Source organism: Nothobranchius furzeri, chromosome 10 (genome assembly GCF_043380555.1).
Source record: "Nothobranchius furzeri strain GRZ-AD chromosome 10, NfurGRZ-RIMD1, whole genome shotgun sequence".
Classification (NCBI taxonomy): Eukaryota; Metazoa; Chordata; class Actinopteri; order Cyprinodontiformes; family Nothobranchiidae; genus Nothobranchius; species Nothobranchius furzeri.
The window spans coordinates 49505859-49526241 of record NC_091750.1 but is presented as its reverse complement, the minus strand read 5'-3'; the positions used below and the strand labels follow the sequence as shown (position 1 = coordinate 49526241).

Genomic DNA, 20383 nt, shown 5'->3' with positions numbered 1-20383 from the left:
TCATTTTCAAAAGTATTTATTTTCAGTCAGAAAATGAGAGGAAAGTGATCAAATATGGACGCTAGTCCTGTTCTGGTAAAAGAAATCCCAAAATGAAACATGAATAAGTTGAATAAAAAATGTTTTTCAATAGTAAAAATCATTATAAGACAATTTAGAATAGTGTAGCTGATTTTATAATAGTATCGAAAGTAGAATAATACGGAGTATTTCACAAATATTAGAGTATTTTTATTTAAAAAATATTATTGCTGAATATTTTTGACATTTATTAAACTAAATGTACCATTTCTGATCAAATATAGATAATTAGAATATTTTAGAATGTTATATATTTGAGGATTTGCCTCAGTGTCATCTTCCTCCTCTTCATCATCATCACTGATGGTGAGACTGGCTGGCACAACTGTCCAACAATTTACATAGAAATCTTAGTTTAAAGCTGCAAAATATTTAGTATTAGAATTGTTATTATTGTTTTACCATGAATATGAAGATTATGTCTAAAAAATGGAAGATTTGACCTTAAAACACACATAATTTATTTGTTATGGGCATATGATCAAATATGGCAGCTTTGATTTTCATGCTATGATTTTACCACCTTCATTGAATTTAACATTTACAACACAGATATCCTTATTTAGCACAACTAGTCAGGGTTGTGCTGTGAGAGTTTCTTAAACCTAGCATTGTTCATTTTAGAGATCTGACTGTAAATACGAGAGGAGACCGAGCTGCAGGAAGTCCGTTTTTTTGGTTTTTCAGACATACCAATATTGGGCACATCGTAGCTACATGCTGATTGGTTATATGGCTCCATGGCGTGATCTCTGATGATTGTTTGGGTGAAACCCCGTACTTCTGAGAGTCCATGAAAAGGCGCACTGACATAATTTATGATGTGAGTGGAAGTGTGTAAATATAGACACTGGCCCTAATAAAGGTTAAAGGAACTGACTTAAAAGCAGATTAATGATTTTATTTTCTTGCTCAAAGGAATTCATTAAGCTCTCAAACTTCACATCCAAAGGTCAACGTCTGCTTTCTTGGTTATGGGCGATGTTTATTAAGTTTGCTTCAAACTCAGAACAACAGAAAAAGACGCCGCTTCTCTCCAACCAAAACCTCTCCAACATTTTCACAGTGAAGCATAAAAATCTCCAAAACACTTTTGGTTTACACATAAATTTACATATTAAATAAACTTCATTTAAAGTGAAACAAGAACTGTTGTCAGGCTAAAGAATAGCGCCGTCTGCCTTAGGGTTAGGGTTAACCCTAAAACTTCCACACGGAAACGATGTATCCGTCAGACAGAGCGACTGGGATTCGTCTTTTTGATCCCATCTGTCTAACTGGAGACATGAGGCGTCACCGGAAGCCTTGTAGCTGACCTGCTAATGTTGACGTGAAGCTACAACCCATCATAGGGGCTTCAGAAGGGCTACAGCTATGGTTACGTCTTAATCTCAGCCCGGAGTCACTGTAAGATTTTTGAATATGTTATTTTTTTATTGTACTTTTATTAAGGAATTCATCACCCGCTGTGTTTTTTTCTTCTAAAATTAAAATTTCACGGCCTGTCATCCTCTTTGATCCCCCGCAGACTCTCATGGGTCTCATGGACAAAATAAGTCACAGTTTATTTTTTATTTACATCAGCTGGTGTCTGATTTCAATGTACAAACTTTTATTTCATTTTTTGTCCTTTTAAATGAACCAACAACTAAAGTTTGTTAACCTCAACAGTCTAACACCAAGTCTGACGAGTTTGTTCTCATACAGGGAAGAAAACTGGATTTTTTTTTGTTAAAGTATTTCCTTAGCTTTGTTTGTAGTCTAACCTCGGTGAGATTCGCCGTATGCTGCTGGAAAATGTGTGGCGTTAACTCTGTTAAACAGCGGATTAACGCCCGGGGCTCTGGATCTCTAGTAATAGCAGACGGAAATACTGATCAAAGGAGTCTAACTGAGCCGTGGGTGTTCGGACTGCCTCTGTCTGCTTCTCTGCATTACAAGAAGATAGGGGTGGGAAGATAGAGCACGCAGACAGAAAGACGGCGCCGGAGCTTTCAGTAGACTTCCCTCTCATGAGACAGGTGAGGGTTAGATCATTCGTAATTAGGGCACGATCTCTTTTTTTCACTGGGGAACTTCAGGTGGAGCAGTTCGAGCTCTACATGCGATGCACTGATGACCTCTTGTAGCCAAACAGAAGTGTGTGTGTGTGTGTCACTGAAATCCGGTCCCTTCCTTTTGTTTCCCAGGAGACCCGACTGGCAACTGGGTTGCTGCACTTGCCTACACTAACGCTGGCTGGGCCGCTAGTCAGAGCTGCTGGACATTCTCATGCGTATGGATTTTCTGTGCCTACTAACAAAAATGGCAGTGTTCAAAGTCTAAAAGGCGTTTCCATCAGCTGTTTCATCCTTAATCTATGCTGATGTTAACTCTCACAGCAGTGATAGCGAGGTTTGCTGGGTGATGCTGTCAATTCAAACACACATAAGTAGATAATTTCTCGCTTTCATACAAACGCTCTCGTTCTCACGGAGGAACTGCGGCTGTTTCTTTTAGTTGCAGCAGTTTATGGAGGTTTTCTGAGTTGTTTTTTCTGTTTCTCTGAGCATCACCTGATCTGACCTTCAGGTGAGTTGGCTGCAACGCCCACTAGCATGGAGATGGACAACCACCTTGAACGTTCTGCTCTTGTGAAAGACCGTTCTCATTGTAGAATGATGCTGTTTAGAAATGACCTTCTAACGGTCCCAGACTGAGGGACGACTCTTTGACATTATGTCAACACACACCTGAACGCTTCAGAGCAGCTAGCTGACTTACATGTAATCATCAACTAAGATTAAAATAAGTATTTGACATGCTTACCCGTACAAGTTTCATAATAATAGTTATTTAAATGTGTGTGTTATTTTCTGTTAGGAGGGAGTTTGGGCTGAATGCTGTGGGTTAGATTTGATTACTTAGAGGTTTGGGTGTTCATTAGACTCATATGCAGCAGAGCTGGGAACGAAACTAGCTTAAAGTTCACCTCTCATGTTGAAAGTTCACAATTTAAAAGATCCTAGCCAAACGGGAACTTCCTGAATGAACAAGTTCAGTTTCACGAGATTCGACACCTTTAAAAATGAGTGTGTGCTCTCGTTACAGCACAAAGGTGAGAGAAACCCTGTTTAGATATAATAAAGACAAAGATTGAGCTGATTTGATAGGAACGTCACTCAGTGCATGGTGGACAGAACCAGATGTGCAGGCATTACTTTTCCAGTTAATTTTAAAGTTTAAAGAAAATGATTAAGTACCTGCCTAGGTGAGTGTTTAAATTCAGATTCAGCCCTTCACAGAAAATAATCTGACCTAGTTCTGCAAAAAAAAAAACAACTAAAAACCTCTTTCTTTAAAGCAGTTGTTTAGCAATGATCAGAACATATGTTTTCATTCTTCTCTTCATCTTCCACAGTTTTAAAAACAACATGATTAGGTTAAAGATAACAGATTATGGATGCATTTCTTTAACCAAAAGTACAGAATACCCACAAAAGTCCCAGCGGTACCAACATGTGAACAACAAACCATAAATTAGATTTATTTTGCTCCTTCTCCTTCTTCTGATGTGTTCATGCATATCTTTGGCCCAGAAAAGTGTGTAAGAACACCAGGTGTGCATACCTTGTGTATCAGCTAGGATACATATGTGCAGTGCATTCACTGTCATGTACTTATATTTAGCAGCAGTCTGCAGGGAGTTGGGGGATGCCCGAAATGCATAGCAGCTGTAAAATGATGTCACATCTCCTCCTCTTTTACATTTTTATACTCTTCATATTCATTACAACTGCTAAAAACCCCTGTTTGCAAAGATCGGTGCATTTTCTGTAATTAAAATGAGAATGTTGGAGCCATTTCTATTAGTAAAAGGTGTCAAATCAGACATCAAGGTGAAAACATGAGAGGCATCTACGTTGAAAAGGTAGCTGTGATGCCACATTTCATGACGTATCAACATCTCTGCATCCATTTGCAGGTTTTCCCTGATCTGCTCGGATTAAAGTCCTTTTTTAACCCTTTGATGCATGAATTATGAAATCTTCAACCATGATTTTTTAACAATTTTTTCCATTCATCTTTAGGTGTGAATGAAACAAATTTCAACAAATATTTTTTTTTGTTAAATTTTATAATTTACAAATAATGTATTACATGTCCACCTTGGTGGACAGCGTGCATGCTGAGCATGAAATATGTTGGCTTGGCTTATTGAAGTCAAAATGGAGGAGCTCAAATGCAATAAAGTCTTCAACAGCTGTGCTTAATAGCAAAAACAAATAAATAACAATTTTGAGTACCTGTCCACTGTAGTGACCATTATGCATCAAAGGGTTAAAGCCTCGTAGAGCCTGAGTAACTGAATGTGGATGGAAAAAAGTAGAACAACAAAACCTGAGAAAGCTGCATGGAGTGTCAAATAAAGACTGATTATGATGAAGCTGGTAAAAGGCCGTGAAACGCCGCGCCCCGCCGAGCCTGTGGAGTGATGAGACAAGGCCCGGCCCGGTTCTGGCTAATAGGTGTGAGCTAGTAGAGCCTAGAGGCCACCGCCAGCAGCCGTATAACACCTATTATCATCCTCCAAACAAGACATTCGTGTTTTCATTTGCAGGGATAGTTTGAGCCGTGAAAAGGTGCTTCTTTGTGAGCACGTTGACACCTCTTCACTCACGTCTGTCAAAGTCGACAGTCTTTAATAGTTTTAGTGGAGGTCAGCCTCCTGCCTGGCTTGGATAGCCGTCAGAGGAGGAGGGCTGAGATACCTGAGGAGCATCTGGAAGTGCTGACGCTCTGCAGGAGGAGGCGTGAAGACAGGAATTTTAGTGTTGGTGCTGTTTGGTGGCCCGTAATTGCCTGTAAAGTCAGTAACGCTGGATAATAGCACAAAGGTTTGCTCTGCAAGGACAGAGATTGAGATTCAGACACCTCTCAGCGGACTGCTGGCGTGTGCTGAGCCTATAAGGCAGAAAAATATTGATTCTGATTATTTTTGTGTATGTGCACAAGATAAATTGTCAGAGTGGCTGACAGATAGATTCAAAGACTGGTTGACAGTGTGGAAAAAAAGAGTTTTTTGTTGGTTTGAAGTGATCCAGTCATGGATGGGAGGGCCCTGCTGGTGGTATCTGTGGTGGTTTGGCTCGGCCGTGACCTCGCTGGATATAATGCTGCGGTGGAAAATGTCCTGTCACTTGATGGAGGAGCTGCCTGTAGCAGCAGGAAGGAGTGTGGCGACAGGGGCCATGTGTGTTAACCTCTTTCCTTGTCACTTTTTTCTGTCTCCCCCCAACCCCCTCCCTTCTCATCTCACACTTTTTTTTGCTCCTCTTTCACTCTCCAAACTTGCTCTCTCAGACTCCACTTCGTCTCCCTACACTCCTCTGTGACAAATTACTCCTGGCGGTTGATTTGTTGGTTGTCAAAAGTGCTCCTTGTGCTGAAGGTGTGTGTGTGTGTGTGTGTGGAGGAGGAGGGGGTGCAGAAAAAAAATGGTGCTCCAGCCCTCCGTCCATTCTGGCTACCCCGTCTCGGTTATTTACAAATGAGCGTTCGGTCTCATAAGACCTGGCTGCATTAGTCTTCCATGTGCAGCCCCGTGCTTGTTTAGGTGTGCAGCAGCTTGTGTCAGAACATGAGTTTGAGGAGAATCTTTTGTCTTGTTTTTCAGAGGAGGGAAGGAAGGAGGAGCAAAAGACAAAACAAGGACGTTATGACAGAGATAAAATCATCGGGCTTGGTGATCAAGTGCCAGGAAACAAATCTGCATTTCTCTGAATTACCTGAAGGATTAGTAGAGCAAGCAGCTCAGGAAACCAGCGGACTTAATATTATGCCTCATTTTTCTGTTTGCAGACCTCTTAAACGGACAGGTAAGACCTGTTGAAGTTAGCTAACAATCAGATTGATGAGCTAAAGGTTAGTCCAAGTCAGATCCTTCATGAAGTAATAGCAGGTGTCCTAAAAAATATTTTTTAAAAAGCTGAATAATTAAGCAACTCTGTGTTAAAACCGCAGGTGTGGACTCGAATCACATGACTTGAACTCGAGTCAGAGTCGAGTCATAATTTTAATGACTTCTGAATTGACTTGATAAAATCTATAAAGACATACGACTTGACTCAGATTTGAAAGCCAATGACTTGCGACTTGAATCGACTTGCATCTGTTGACTTGATGATGACTTGAGCATATTTGATATTTTAGCACAAAAGTGGCACGACATGGACAAAAATCATAAATCATTCTTCGTTCTGGGTTTGATCTTGTACTGCTAAATGCAGCAGCACTTGGTTTATAATCAGTTTCAGTTGAACTTTCTGCTGTTTGAGCAAATAAATGAAGCTTTAAGAAGCTTTATTTCTGGAATTTATTTATCATCATTGTTACCACATTAAAGTTGGACAGATGACTTGATTTTGACTTGAAAATTCAAATCTAAGGACTTGGACTTGACTTGGACTTCCACATCATTGCATTTGGACTCGACTTGGACTTGATTGTCTTTGACTTGGACTTGACTGGAAAGACGTGTGACTTACTTGTGACTTGCAAAACAGTGACTTGGTCACACCTCTGGTTATAACCTTTTGCATCACAAGTTTTATATTGATTTGATATTTCTGGGAGAATGCATCCTTCTGACCATTCTGCTGCTACAGCTAGCCACTGCTGCTATCTGTGCTTCTAAATAAGTAGGAAGTTCTTCGTAAATGACAAATGACATATGACAGGTTCCTGACAAATACGCACCGACGTAGCCATATTACCCCTTTTACCCCTATCCTGGTACATCTTCACTGGCTCCCTGTCATTTTCAGAGTACAATTTAAGTTATTGACTTTTGTATTTAAATCACTCAACGACCTGGCACCTCCCTATCTCTTTGACCTGCTCACTCCCTATGTACCCACGTTGAGGTCGGCCTCCTGCTGCTGTACGGATGCGATACAAATCGCGGGGTGAACGAGCATTTGTGCATGCTGCCCCAAAGCTGTGGAACTCGTTGCCCATTGGAGTTCGGCAGGCTCCATCACTGGCGGTGTATAAATCTCGTTTAAAGACCCACTTTTACGATTTGGCTTTTAGACAGTGACTCGTTTTAGTGTTTTATTGTTATTGTTTTAATGCGTTCTTGGTATTCCTCATGTTTTATCTGCTTTTGACTGGTATTTTTATCTTCTGTTTTAGTTCCTTAGATTGGTCGTGTTTTGTTTTAGCCTGTGCAGCACTTTGGGCAGCTCCCATGCTGCGTTTTAAATGTGCTATATAAATAAACTATGGTATGGTATGGCTATAAATGAACAAAGAGGATGAGGTTAATCTAATTTATACAATAAAATAAACAAAATCACTTAAGATGCTTTTCTCATGTATCAGATTACAAGCGTGCTTGTTTTTACCTTTCAAGTGACACGTTTCCGTCACTTCTGAAGGTTAAATTTCCCATTATGCTCTGGTGCAGAGTCCAGTGATATCCCTACAAATGGTTCTATTTCTATAGGTGCTTTTATAAGACACACCATGCCAGCAAATCGGCGTAATATTACCGCAATGGTATGTCTATAAATGTGCCATGCCGGCATGGCATTGCGCGAATATTGCGGCATTCGTTCCGCTTGGCTTGGTAGTAATATTGCAGTAATGGTCTGTCGTATGCACCCTGGCGCAATAGAGGCAGATGTCATGATGACGTGGGGAGTTATTGCTGAGCTCCGGCTGACAAATTTATTGAAAATGAAAGTAAACACAGACAATAAGGTTTGCTTTTTGAACAAAATCAGCGGAGATGGTAAACTGGAGCGCCGCAGCGCTCCACGAGCCTCTCTGTTAGAGCTGAAGCTCAGATCTCCAGAGACTGCACAGGAACTGATGGGGACAGACACCTTTAGGAGCTGCTTGTTAAAAAAAGCTTAACAATCACGACTTCAGTCTCATTAAAAGCAAGTTATGTCCAAGATAAACTGAAGTCTTTGGCAGTGCAGAGACCGCCCCCATACCCGCTTTATGCCGCCATCACCTAATCTTTTATAAAATTGCCATGATTGCGCCACATTACCGCCACGGTCTGATCTTATAAATGACCTTTATCCCCCCCAGGGAGCCGTGGCAAATCCCGTTTTGAAAATGCTGTGGTCCTGTAAAAACAGCTTAAGTATCATCACTCCTCAAAGCACACTGTATGTCTAGACACCTCTACACCTCTGTAGCGGCTTTTCTCTGTTTTATTCAGTGTTCTGCAGCGCTAACTGACTAGGAAACTGACTTAATCTGTATGCAAACGGGTCAGTCAAGCTGATACCGGTGACTTCAGGAAGTGACGTGACCATGGAAGCGGTCTTCTGATAATACCATCGCCACAAAGTAACACGTGTAACACCATCAAACGGTATAGTACCTACCAAATAAGCAGTGATGCAGCATTGTTGTCCACTCCTTCAGCCAGTGTGCACATCCTGTCTGCTTCACTCTCCGCTAGCATTTGTTTATTATTTGTGTTGCCATAGGCTAACCGGAAGCATGCTGGCACAAAAAGGTGCATTTCGCCACCTACCGGAGTGGAAGGAACTTGATTTGAGAGTCCAGTTTTCTAACGTACATGTAAACTAAGACAAAGGCTTCCAGTTTATTACATTAGATCAACCTAGATCGAATTAGATGAGCATGTGTGTATCCCACATTCAGTCTCTTCTTTTTCATAGTCTGGCCAAGTTAAAATAAAGTTTGAATGAGCTGTCGTGATTTTTTTTAGATTGTTTTTTTAAGGCATCTTTACTCCCGGCTATCCAAAAGGGCTCAAATGAAGACAAATGGGCGTCTTTGGTTTCTTGAAGACGCTTCTCTTCTCATCTGAGGAGCTTTGTCAATTCTAACTGGAATATGGGAGTTAAGCTTATAAACTGTTGCTGTCTATTGTTGCCTAACGAGCAGAAACTACCTATGCATGCCTCTCCTCCCTACCTCCTGATGAGTCGTCAGAGTTGTTAGTCTCTATTGTGTGGGAATTGTGGGGCATCGATGGCTTCCCTTACTCCTCTCTCAAACTGTCTATCTTCTCCCGGCCCTTTTCAATACAGTAAGAACTGATTGCTATTTCTTTAAGTTAAGGCTGTTCATGAGCTTTCTACAGGAGTTTTAGTTTGTGAAACTCACTGAATTACATATTTAATATAAAGCTTCTAGATATTCACCAAACAAGAGGAACACCCTGTGTTTGTGTTTCTTATGTGACTTATTGATATTCCTCTGTTCTGAGGCCAGTCTGGCTGTATTTAAACTAACAGCGTAGGAATTGGTTTATTGTATTAAATATCACACAATAAAGGTGTTTAATCACATTCTGAGCCTGTAAATTCGATACTAGCAGAAAGCAGTTGTGCTCATTGATTTTCAGCTTTGCCTGCGATGACCTAATAGTTGCAGATATCGAAGTGTACCTTAGTGTAGTAAATACAGCCGGATCTCTCGTGGGGAACACGTGACTCAGGTGTGTGTGAGTGTGTTTATACACAGAGGGTTGTTTACACTCAGGCAGAGATGAGTCTCTTCTGTTTTGGGTGTTTGCCGTTTTAAAGAGCGGCTCGTGTCCCTTCAGCCTCTCGACTTATTCTATTCACTAAGAGTTTCACTTTGTTAAAGTAATGGAATATGTGTTTTCTTTCAGCGGCAGCTGTACAGAAGCTAGATTGCTTTGTGTACGGCCATCAAAACACAGAGGAGAGCATCACAATCCACTTGTGTTCAGAAGTCTAAAACCACCTTGTCTCTTTGTCTTTGTGTTAAAAAGAGGGGTTAAGCTTTCATCCCATAAATATGGCATGAAAATCCCTCTGTCAACCATGGGTTCATTCTAAGGCCTGCATTAACATGAAAATGGGGGCTTGTTATACAGTCAGATTTCAATAAAAAGAACACAAAATGCATTTAATGAAATTCAGATGCAGGTCCTGAGCTCCCTGGATCTCATTAAATGAGCTTTGTGCTGTTTTCCCATCTTCTCTTTGTAGAGGAGGTCCTTGAGTGCCCTTAATAATGTGGCAGATTTCATCATATCCCTGATTTAAGGAGGACAATGCCTGCCTCGTTCTCTTGTTCTCTCTCCAATCTCCACACATGTTCTCGGAGCAGTTTCTGGATCCGCTGCATACTCGTTTTCTTTTTGCCCACTGAAGTTTTGTTCGAGCACCTCCGCTAACTCATTCTTCTCCACTTTCTCTCCTTCTGTTTGTCTCTGCGCAGGATTTGGTTTCATAACTTTTGAGAGTGAAGACATCGTAGAGAAAGTCTGTGAAATTCATTTTCATGAAATCAATAACAAAATGGTAAGTCCACACTTCTTTTTTTCAATTGCAGGTGGATGGTGAAGGATGAATATTTGATTTGTTCTTTTCTAAACTGTTAATAGCCGACTGCGCGCGCGCACGTGTGTGTGTGTGTGTGTGTGTGTGTGTGTGTGTGTGTGTGTGTGTGTGTTCTATGCACACACACATCCCTGCTCTATGGAAGTCTGTGGGTCTCAGGGATGGGAAGGCAGTGGTGTGTACTGCCCACAGACTGTGAAATTGTGTGGCTGAGTTCTGCCTGTCAGGCTGAGGGACAGGGGACTGGAGCCTGTCCCACTCTTTCTGAATCCCCCGACACACACACGCACACTAACACGCACACACTAACACACTCACACACACTCTAACACACTCACAGGTGGAGATGTCCACAGTTGCAACAGGGAAGCTACTGGCATTGAAGGAGTTCATTAGTCAGGGATTAACACCTTCCAAAGGGTGCCAGTGATGCTGGTTTTATTTACACCAGTTCAGAGCTCCTTGAAATTCAGTTGGAGTTTTTCAAGTCATCGTTTGATGTGTGATTAATTGGCGAGGTCCACCCTCAGCGTGGCGAGTGTGACATCAGGCCCTCCTTCACCCACTTCCACCCTGCAGGCCTCTGGAGATATCCTGCATCACTGGAACAGCTTTGTGGGCTGAGATTGACTGGAGGGAACACTCGTTCAGCGGGTGCTCCTTCTCCAGGTGTGTGTTCACCCCCACCCCCCCGCCCCTGCTCCCTGTCCTTTCCTGAAACCACCTCTGAGTGACAGGACTGCTATAGTAAAACCACTTCCAGCAGGGACCAGACCAGGTCCTGTATGACCTCAGTATGCTTCCCCACATGCCTCCCTTCTGAATCTCATCTAAACCCAAAATACGCTTCAGAAGAAACTATGTGCACCAGTAATATATTTTGTCAGATTCTCTGACGTGCTCACGAAGCTGAGTGGGAACAAAAGAAATGCCATCTGAGAACAAGGAGAGAAGGATATATATTTATTCCTGATGCCAAAAAGTCAGTTTATGCTGTAAAAATAGTTTCTTCCTGCAGCTTTGGTGAGAAAACCCCAGAAAAATACCCTCGAAATAGTCTTTTTAATAAACCAACAATAATTTCAGTGAAAGCAGAAATCCTAATTAGGAGCCTAAATATACCAAATAAGTGTTTAAATGTATTAACAGCTAATCCTGTTGCCAGGTAAAAGTGTAAACGAGGGATTAAATCAGAAGAAAACAGTTTTATAACATCTCTTATGTGCTAAAAAGACATTGACTTAAAAGCCACAAACAATTTATCTGTTTTATTTTATAAAATCTTGAAGAAAACTGCTGAAAATAAGGAAATACTTGAAACAGCACACGATGATAAGTGTCAACAAGTCTGTAGATGTAATAGTAATTTGAGTAAATATTTCAAAAGTGAATGTCAAGATGTTAGACTAAATTAAATAAATGCTGTTTGGTTTTAAGTGAACATGTTTTTTCCAGTCTCCGTTTTGCATTTATCTGAAAATTGTTGCACTTCTTTCATCCCATCCTATTGACCTGCACTCAATAATTTCTGTTAGTTCAATTACGTTCCCAGATTTTAGATTAAACACAAGAAAATAACAGTAAAGTGTTTAAAGCTTACAGTGAAATGAACAAAAGAAGAAAAAGATCCAGTCTGTAAAAACGTGTTTCAGCTCTCAGGAAGCTGTTGTTAATAATTAGACCCAATTTACAGACCTGATTGGAGGATTTAGTGTGAGTAGCAGCTCAACAGGTCCAGAGCTTCAAACAGAAACTAACCTCTTTTTTATGTGGTTCACTTCAACGCCAGCACATTTTAGCCAACAGTAGTGCTATCAAACCAAATTAGACACATCAAGTCTCCAGATCAGCTGTGAGGCGTGTTCGCTCAGTCCACTGTTGCCTGTCCAGCTGCTGAAAACATCTGCTCAAGTGGATTTAAGCTCACACCAATGCTGAAAGCCCTCAGAACCTCTGGCGTTTGTTATTCAGCTTGTAAATACATAAATGATCCACAGCTTTAATACACCATCGTTTGTGGATAAAAGTGGGAATTTATGTCCTGATGATGCGTCCGTGACCAAATACGTCTGTAGGTGGGTTTGTGAGGTTTTCCACAGTTTTCATGTTAAAGCTGTCATTTTATACACCTGATCTACTAAAGCTAAAGTTTCTGTCAGTGTTAAAGTAACACAGAGCAGTTTCCTGCTACTTCACTCTACTGGTTGCAAGTGAAATTACTACCCTGTTGCAGCCTGCTGCAGCTAGTGCAAACAAGCTAACAGTAATATAAGCCAACTAAACAATATTATTACTTACAGGTCCAGTAGAAACAAAGCCAGGTCACCATCAGTCCGTGATTTTTGTAGCCTCCTTTAGCCGCCTTAGTGTGGGCTGCGCCAGCGTTCACTCCGGTTTTAGCTCTTTGCTTCACCTCCAAAGACATTATGCTCTTACCTTTATTTCCATGATGCCAACAGAAAAAGGAAACTTCATCTTTTTCTTCTTCTTGTGCTTTTTATTGACGATCGGCAAATGGAAAATGCTAACCGCTAGCATTACAGCTAATAGCCGCAAAGCAGGTAAAGAGCGCCCCCTAGTACACCTACCCGCTCCACAAAACTATCTAGCACTTTTTTTTTGGTCAGCAGAAGGCTGCGGAGTGGTGTCAAACATGAAACTGGTCAAGTTTCTATCTCAACAATCACTGAGATCAATATTAAAGCTCTAGCTGAAAGTTAAAATAACTAGCTAGTGTTACTGTAATTCAACATTTTCTAAAGAAGGGTGTGTGAAGGAGAAAAGTGTCATGGAACGGAGAGTTCAAGTCTGTTGCACTTTTGACTGCGTGTGACCCTGATGTGTTCCACTGACATGCACTTCACGTCTGCTGCATGACTGGAAATGCACTACTCCTACATGTAGCTACTCCTTACAGCGCCTCACGGGGAAGCATTGTGTCCAGTGTACCTTTAACAGAACATATGAGAATTTCTGACCAAGCAAGGTGTGAAAAGACCGTACAAAGGGTGGTTCTCTGAAGCTTTTGTCACCTTTTTAGGGTCCCTCCTGACAACAGCTACAACACATTAAATGTTTTCGAACTTGGGAAATGAATGTGGCCCTCAGGTCCTCTCTAAGGTGTTGACATCTGGGAATATCTGCAGAAAGACGAACAGACACAGAAGCGTTTTGACACACCTGCACAGACGGTGCTCCCCTTGTTTCAGATTCTTGTCTGTCCATCTTTTTTAATCACACTTAAATGTTTCTGATCAACTGATGTCAGTGTCAAACTGATTATTTTATTTATTACGGGAAAAGTTCATCCAAACCGGCCTGGTCTTAGGTGGAGAAGTAATTCAACCTTAAAGTTACAAACTGTAATCAAGCATTTGTGATGATGTGTCGCTCACGTCTATGTGGAGGAATATCATTCAACTTTCCCTTACAGAATTGTGTAAAATCAGCCAGAAAAGGGTTTTCCAGTCTGCTTAAGGTCAGTTTTTTTTTTTTACTAGAGAACAGAATTCCTGTTTCCATTAATTACAAGAAATGGTCGTGAAGCGGTAAAGCCGACCTGAACCATCACACCACCACCACCGTGTCTGACTGGATAAAACTAAACCAGTGGTATTTTCACTTCACACGTACCAGAAAGTTACGTTTTTAGCTTCTCAGTCCACAGAATAAATTCCCAGGAGTCTTGTGGATCATCTAGGTGTTTATGTGAGATAGGACCTCATCTTCTTTGTGGTCAGCAGTAGGGATGGGAATTGATAAGTTTTTATCAATGTCAACGGCATTGTCGGTTCAGTCTATCGATCCAATTCCTTATCAATTCCAGAGTAGTTCAATAGGTGACAAAAAACTAATTGCACACGGCTTCCTGCATTATAGCTGTTGGTTTATTTGTGATAAATAATCAGTTGTACCTGTATCGGTTGGAAAGATCTTTCCAAATGTTCTCCTTTATGCTCCCTGTGAAGGCAGAGTCATCTTCCTGGTCGGTGCAGTGTTTCTGTAGCTTTTGTAGAGCGGGAAAAATCTCACCACAGGTCAGACTTTAGCCGCTGGAGTCTGCTAGTGTGGAGGTGTAAAGAGAAGGTAAATGAAGCTAACATGATGGGAAGTGTTAGTTGTTTAGGTACCTGCAGGATTAACAGGAGAGGACGTGCGAACGTCACCACTGCTGCTGCGTTGAAATTCACTTGTTCGGAGCGGGTCAAAACACGCCATTAACTTTACGTTTAAGCGTAGTTTATGCCCAAATGCCTTTTCCTTCCCTTGATAAAATATCTACTTTGCAATTATTGCAAGTTACCCTGTTGTCTTGCTTTCTTGTAAAATATAACCAAACTTACGAGCGTTTGTTCCCTTAGACGCCATGTTTCCTGCTTTCGTAAGGTACGCAACAGGCAGGGTGATGTAATTCGCGCCAACTGGAATTGAGAAGGGGAATCGTTTACAAAGTGCTGAACGATTCCTAGGAATTGAAACAATGGGAACTGGTTCTCAGCAAGAACCGGTTTTCGATTCACAACCTTATTCAGCAGAGGTTTTAACTTTTACCTCTCCCATATTTCCATTACTTGCCTGTTTTCTCTTTCTGATAATTGAACGGTGAACTCTGACCTTAACCCTAACCAAGGGTTCAGTTATTTTGTTTTTGTGTTGTTTAAGAACAGCAGTGTTGCTTTTTGAGATAGTTTGTTAGCTTTATTATGGGACTGAACTGAGAGTTAATTATAGCGTGTGGTAAGACCCAGACACAGAACTATGAGCAATGGGAGGTGCTGACATGCGATTTGCTGTAGGAACATCTGCCGAGGCTCGAAGGGAAACAAGATTGTGTAGGCGTCCCAAAAGGTAAAGAAACGGACTTATTGGTTCGATAAATATTGGTAGAAGGAGCTAGGAAGCTCAGAAATCTTGACATGAATCAGGTGAAAGGATGACAGAGTGAAGGCGGAAGGTCTTCACTTCTGTTTATAGACTATTGTGATGACATAGAAACAGCGTCCCGGTTGGTGGGATGATGGGAGTTGGAGTTCTGGCTGGAGGCGTGGCAGGAGACGGGAATTGTGACATATTTCAGACTATTTTATGTAGTCAGACAGGTTCTGTTGGTGCGGTTTCTTAATTGTACGTATCTATTAATCAGGTCTGGGTTGTGGAACTAAACTTGGTTTTTCAAATAATTTGGGTAATCCCAGTTAATTCATGATGAATCACAGGAGGCAATTACTTTTTCACAAAGAGCCAGCTTGGTCTGGAGCGCTTTGACTCTTAGAGATTGAAATGATCACTTTTAAAGCCAGGCGCTGTATTTACTTTATCTTTTTTCTCATATGAAAAATGTTTGCTAATGTTAATGATTTAAGTTGTGAAAAATCCAAAACAATCTGTTTGTATCGAGGCGATATACCATTTCCCAGTACCGTTCACGTGTAGGAGAGAACAGGTCTTTCTATTCCCTAAGCAGCAGCACATAAAATAAAAAATGTCTCCTGTCTTCATCCTTATGAAGTACCATACAGAAATAGACCTCATCCATCCTGCCCACCAATGTTATCTGAGATGGTTCGTGAATAATTGATGTGGACAGAAATTCCACCCCACTTGGGAAGGTTGTGGATGTACAGGACACCCCCACCTTCTCCTTGCCCTTCCTCTTCACCGCTCCATGGGCGTCGTGGGTCAGTGCCCACTCCAGTGTGAGTGACTGAACCTTTAAGTGGCTTGGCCGGCCACTCTGTGTTCTTGTGCCGCCGAGGCCTCACTCTCAGGAGCATGTCCTCTCCGTCAGTGTGAATTCTGTCTCATATATAATTAAAAACAGGCCGCTGCTCTGCGAGAGCCTCATCACTCCCCCCAACAGCAGCGGCCTCTCTGACTTCGTGTCTTTGTGCTTTAGCATATGTAGGATGTGATAAAAGTATTGATTGTCCCCTCCAGGGCTTCTCGTCATTGTTGAAACATCCGTTAGCTACAGCCGCCGCTGTCCGTGTATTAAAACCAGTAAATATTTTGGAGTAAAAATCGATAAGCAGAAGACGGCTTGACGTTTTTCAAATACTTGTTCAACACTTTATCTCACCTGCGCAAACATGAATGTCTACATAGCTGCAGTGAGGGAGCTGCTATGACAGCTCAGATAAAAGTCCCACATTTCAAAATAAAAGCCCCTCAAGGTGTCGTTATACACATGCAGCTACGTCAGACAAATGCAATACCAAGGTTGTCCTGAAAGTTGACTCTGTCACACTGATTTATAAGAATATGTTGGTTATTTTACAGTGGAATTAGATCAGTTTCTTACCCTTCAATCAGTACCAGATGAATCATGTGGCATCAGTCCCAGATTTGATGTGCAGGTTGACCTAAACCATGCAGCTTGGGTCCTGACGTGTCCGGAGGGACACGCAGTCCTGCAACAGATGGTTTGGCCCTCACACAGCCATCGTATCGATATCACAGAGCCGGTCTGGGATTATCTAAAGAGGCCTAAGCAGCTGGGGCTGACTAAATCCACACAAGAACTGTGACATGTTCTTATAGATGTTTGCTTCAGTTTACCTGCCAAGAGCCGTGTTGCAGAAGGCCGAGAAGCCTCCGTGCTGTTTGAGAGGAAGAAAGTGGCACATAAGAGGTGTTATGTTGCTTTGGGGGGATTATTTCTGTTTCTGACTAAATTAAATTAACATATAAACTATTTGAATTTTTCTTTTTTACCTTGTTTATCACTGTAAACTACTCTAGTAGCTGAAAGTTAATCGTCACAATAACACTAATGTGCCTTTGCTAAATTATCAATTTCTTTACTTGTAGGCCCTATAAAATCTGTTTTCATCATTTTTGGGCTTGTTTTTTCCTCCAAATAAAAAAAAACACATACATTTATTCTTCAGACTAAGATCAGCTCTGATGAAAATCGGCTCCTCTAAATCCAAGACCATGGTCTTGAATCAGAAAAGGGCCGATTGCCTCGTCCAGGTCAGGGATGAGGTCCTGCCTCGAGTGGAGAACTTTCAGTATCTCGGGGTCTTGTTCATGAGTGAGGAAAAGATGGATCGAGAGATCGATAGGTGGATTGGTGCTGCGCCTGCAGTGATGCGGGTGTTGTACCGATCTGTCGTGATGAAGAGAGAGCTGACCCGTAAGGCGAAGCTCTCAGTTTAGCTGTTGATCTACATTCCAACCCTCACATGTGGTCTCAAACTTTGGGTAGTGACGAAACTATGTGATTGTAGATACAATCGGCCAAAATTAGTTTTCTCTGGAGGAAATCTTGGCTCTCCCTTTGAGATAGGGTGAGAAGCTCAGTCATCCGGGAGGGGCTTAGAGTAGATCCGCTGCTCCTCCTCATCTAGAAGAGCCAGCTGAGGTGGCTCGGGCATCTGGCTAGGATGCATACTAGACGCCTCCCTGGTGAAGTTTTTCGAGCATGTCCAACCAATGTGAAACCCTAGGGAAGACCCAGGACATGCTGGAGGGACTATGTCTCTCACCTGGCCAGGGAACACCTTAGGATCCCCCTGGAGGAGCTGGTCCAAGTGGCTGGGGAGAGGGAGGTCTGGGCCTCCCTATTTAGGCTGCTGCCCTGTGACCCGACCCCGATAGACCAAAGAAAATGGATGGGTGGATTTACATGTTTTATCAATTAAAATTATTAAAGCCATACTATGCAACTTGTTCATATTTTTAAATCAATTTCTTGAGCCAGTATGTGCTACAATGACCCTTTACAGGGTTAATATATTCCAAAAATCATCTGCATCAGGGGTCGCCAACCTGGAGCCAGCGGGCACCGTGGTGCCCTCACGAACCATTTAAGCTGCCCACAGCCCATTTCTCCAAATAGCACACGTCTTAAATATAATAAAACATCTGTTACAGTTTATTTTAAGGACAAATGCATTCATATAAACTTTAAAACTATGATTTTATTTAAAAACAGTCAAATACATCGTACATCAAGTGATTTTAACTCAACACCAGAGAAAGCTGTTAGTGCATCACTTTGGCATTAGTGAGGACAGCACAGGAGAGACTTGAAAGGACTTTCTCTAGCTGGATATTAGCTTCTAATTTTTGCACCTTCTTTAGGTGTTTTTTGGAAAGTCCACCTACACTCATCGTCACCTGTGCTGGCAGCTTTAGTGTTCAGTAGTCAGCCTATCAGCTCTTAGGAAGTGTTTCTCCCCTTGGGCATCAACAGTTTTACACTATGCGATAATTTTGGCCAGTTTATATAAATATAATTAGAAATATGAAGGTAAGAAAAACTGCATTCATGGGTGTATTAATAAAACAGAAGTCATATGCACTAATAAATCTGTACAGTACAACTGGATAATGTATAATAAAGGTTATTTGTGCTAAATACTTATATATTTTCAGACGTGTCTTTTTCTAATAGTTCCAACACCAAGTGTCGATGAGGGAGTCGTACGTTCAGTCCCTCATGGTGTGCCGCCTCACACGTCCTGGACTGTAAGTAATTGGATGTTTACTCTTCATTGAAGAAGGAAAGCTTTGAGGAATGAAGGAATTGGAAATCCACGTTGCACTCTGCTCACCAGGATGTCCCATAAAAGCCCAGTGATGTTCAGATCTGCTGATTGAGGAAGCGATGGGGGCCATTTGACGTCGACCTGATGATCATGGTTCCACTTTTGAATGTGTCTCTCTGTGTTGACATTATCTCGCAATAAAAAAATCATGGCGAGAGGAAAGTGTTGGTACCACAGGGTGTTCATGGCCTTACGATGACCTCACATCCCTTACCTTTTATATATTGTAACCACGCAGAGATATCATCTGGCAAAATGACTTGTGTGAGATTGTCGGCCATTGAAAGCATCATTTTGCTGCTTCTGAAACTTATTTTCGTCAACATTATCGTACATCTACCTTTGCTGAACTTTTTTAGCATTTTTCAAATTCACGATTGATACATCTAGGTACTGGAGGAGGCTTTGCAAATTTGTACACTTCAGCAAGTTTAAACCCTCATCTTGTCAGTGCTTGAATATTTAAGGCTTCTTTTAGACATTTTCACAGAACTCCTAAGACGTATATATGGCAAGGGTCAATCAAATTCTGCCTAAATCGCTTTTCCACTATTATAAAAACCTCCATAACAAATATGGCCTTTACTTTGAATATTATTTTATAAAATGCAACTTTGTGTCACAGTTAGAATTCAGTTGTTATTAGCAAGTACAGCTCGTTGTAGCACTTCCTGTGCAGAATTAAACACTTCCTGTGTAGAATGAAGAACTTCCTGTGCAGACCCGAGCAGCTTCTGTGCAGAATGGAACACTTCCTGTAATGAAAGACTTCCTGTGCAGAATGAAAGACTTCCTGTGCAGAATGAAAGACTTCCTGTGCAGAATGAAACATTTGCACTGTGCACAATAGCCCGATCTCAATACCCACCTTGCGGTCTTCAGCAAAGTGCACTTAGAGAAAGTGCACTGTAGGGCTTTGGTTGTGTGGTACACAAGTGTGCAAATAACTGCCAAATTGAGAGAGCACTGTGTCATCGATCGCAACGCATGCCGGGATGCTGGTCGCAGTGATACTTTATTCAAAAAATCTTTATTAACAACCTTCAAACAAAAAAAACAAACAATTATTTGAAAAAGAAATTTACAATCATTGCTGTTTTGTCTAAAACATTCAGAGTATCAACCTATTGTCCTAAAATGAACACATTTTCTTAGAAAATATATATATTCTTAGAAAATATATATTTTCAGAAAAGGCACTTGAGCCTTTCTTCCTGCAGCGATGGATTGTGGGTGGTACCCTTCACCAAAGTCCACATCGATGCAGACTTCGATGAGGTGCAGATCAAGGGTGCAAAAGGGGTGTCATCAACTTCTGCACTTGAGAATTGGGACACCCTACACACTCGCACCCCTGGTCGGAATCGCGCAATTGAAGGGTGGAAGTGCAAGTATTGGGAT

The 20383-nt window shown here is 41.5% G+C and overlaps 1 protein-coding gene across 16 annotated transcripts in view; it reads left to right on the top strand.

The window, feature by feature from the left end:
- The window catches only part of msi2b (musashi RNA-binding protein 2b), a 337759-nt gene that overhangs the window by 239884 nt on the left and 77492 nt on the right, over positions 1-20383 (top strand). For 15 of the 16 annotated variants that reach the window (XM_015961077.3, XM_015961072.3, XM_015961075.3 and 12 more), the window contains exon 8: positions 10306-10388. In XM_015961077.3, coding sequence (XP_015816563.1) covers positions 10306-10388 — 83 coding nt within the window. Of the gene's footprint in view, positions 1-5512; positions 5940-10305; positions 10389-20383 lie in introns of those variants that run through there. The other variant, XM_054730632.2, reaches the window with a different exon arrangement.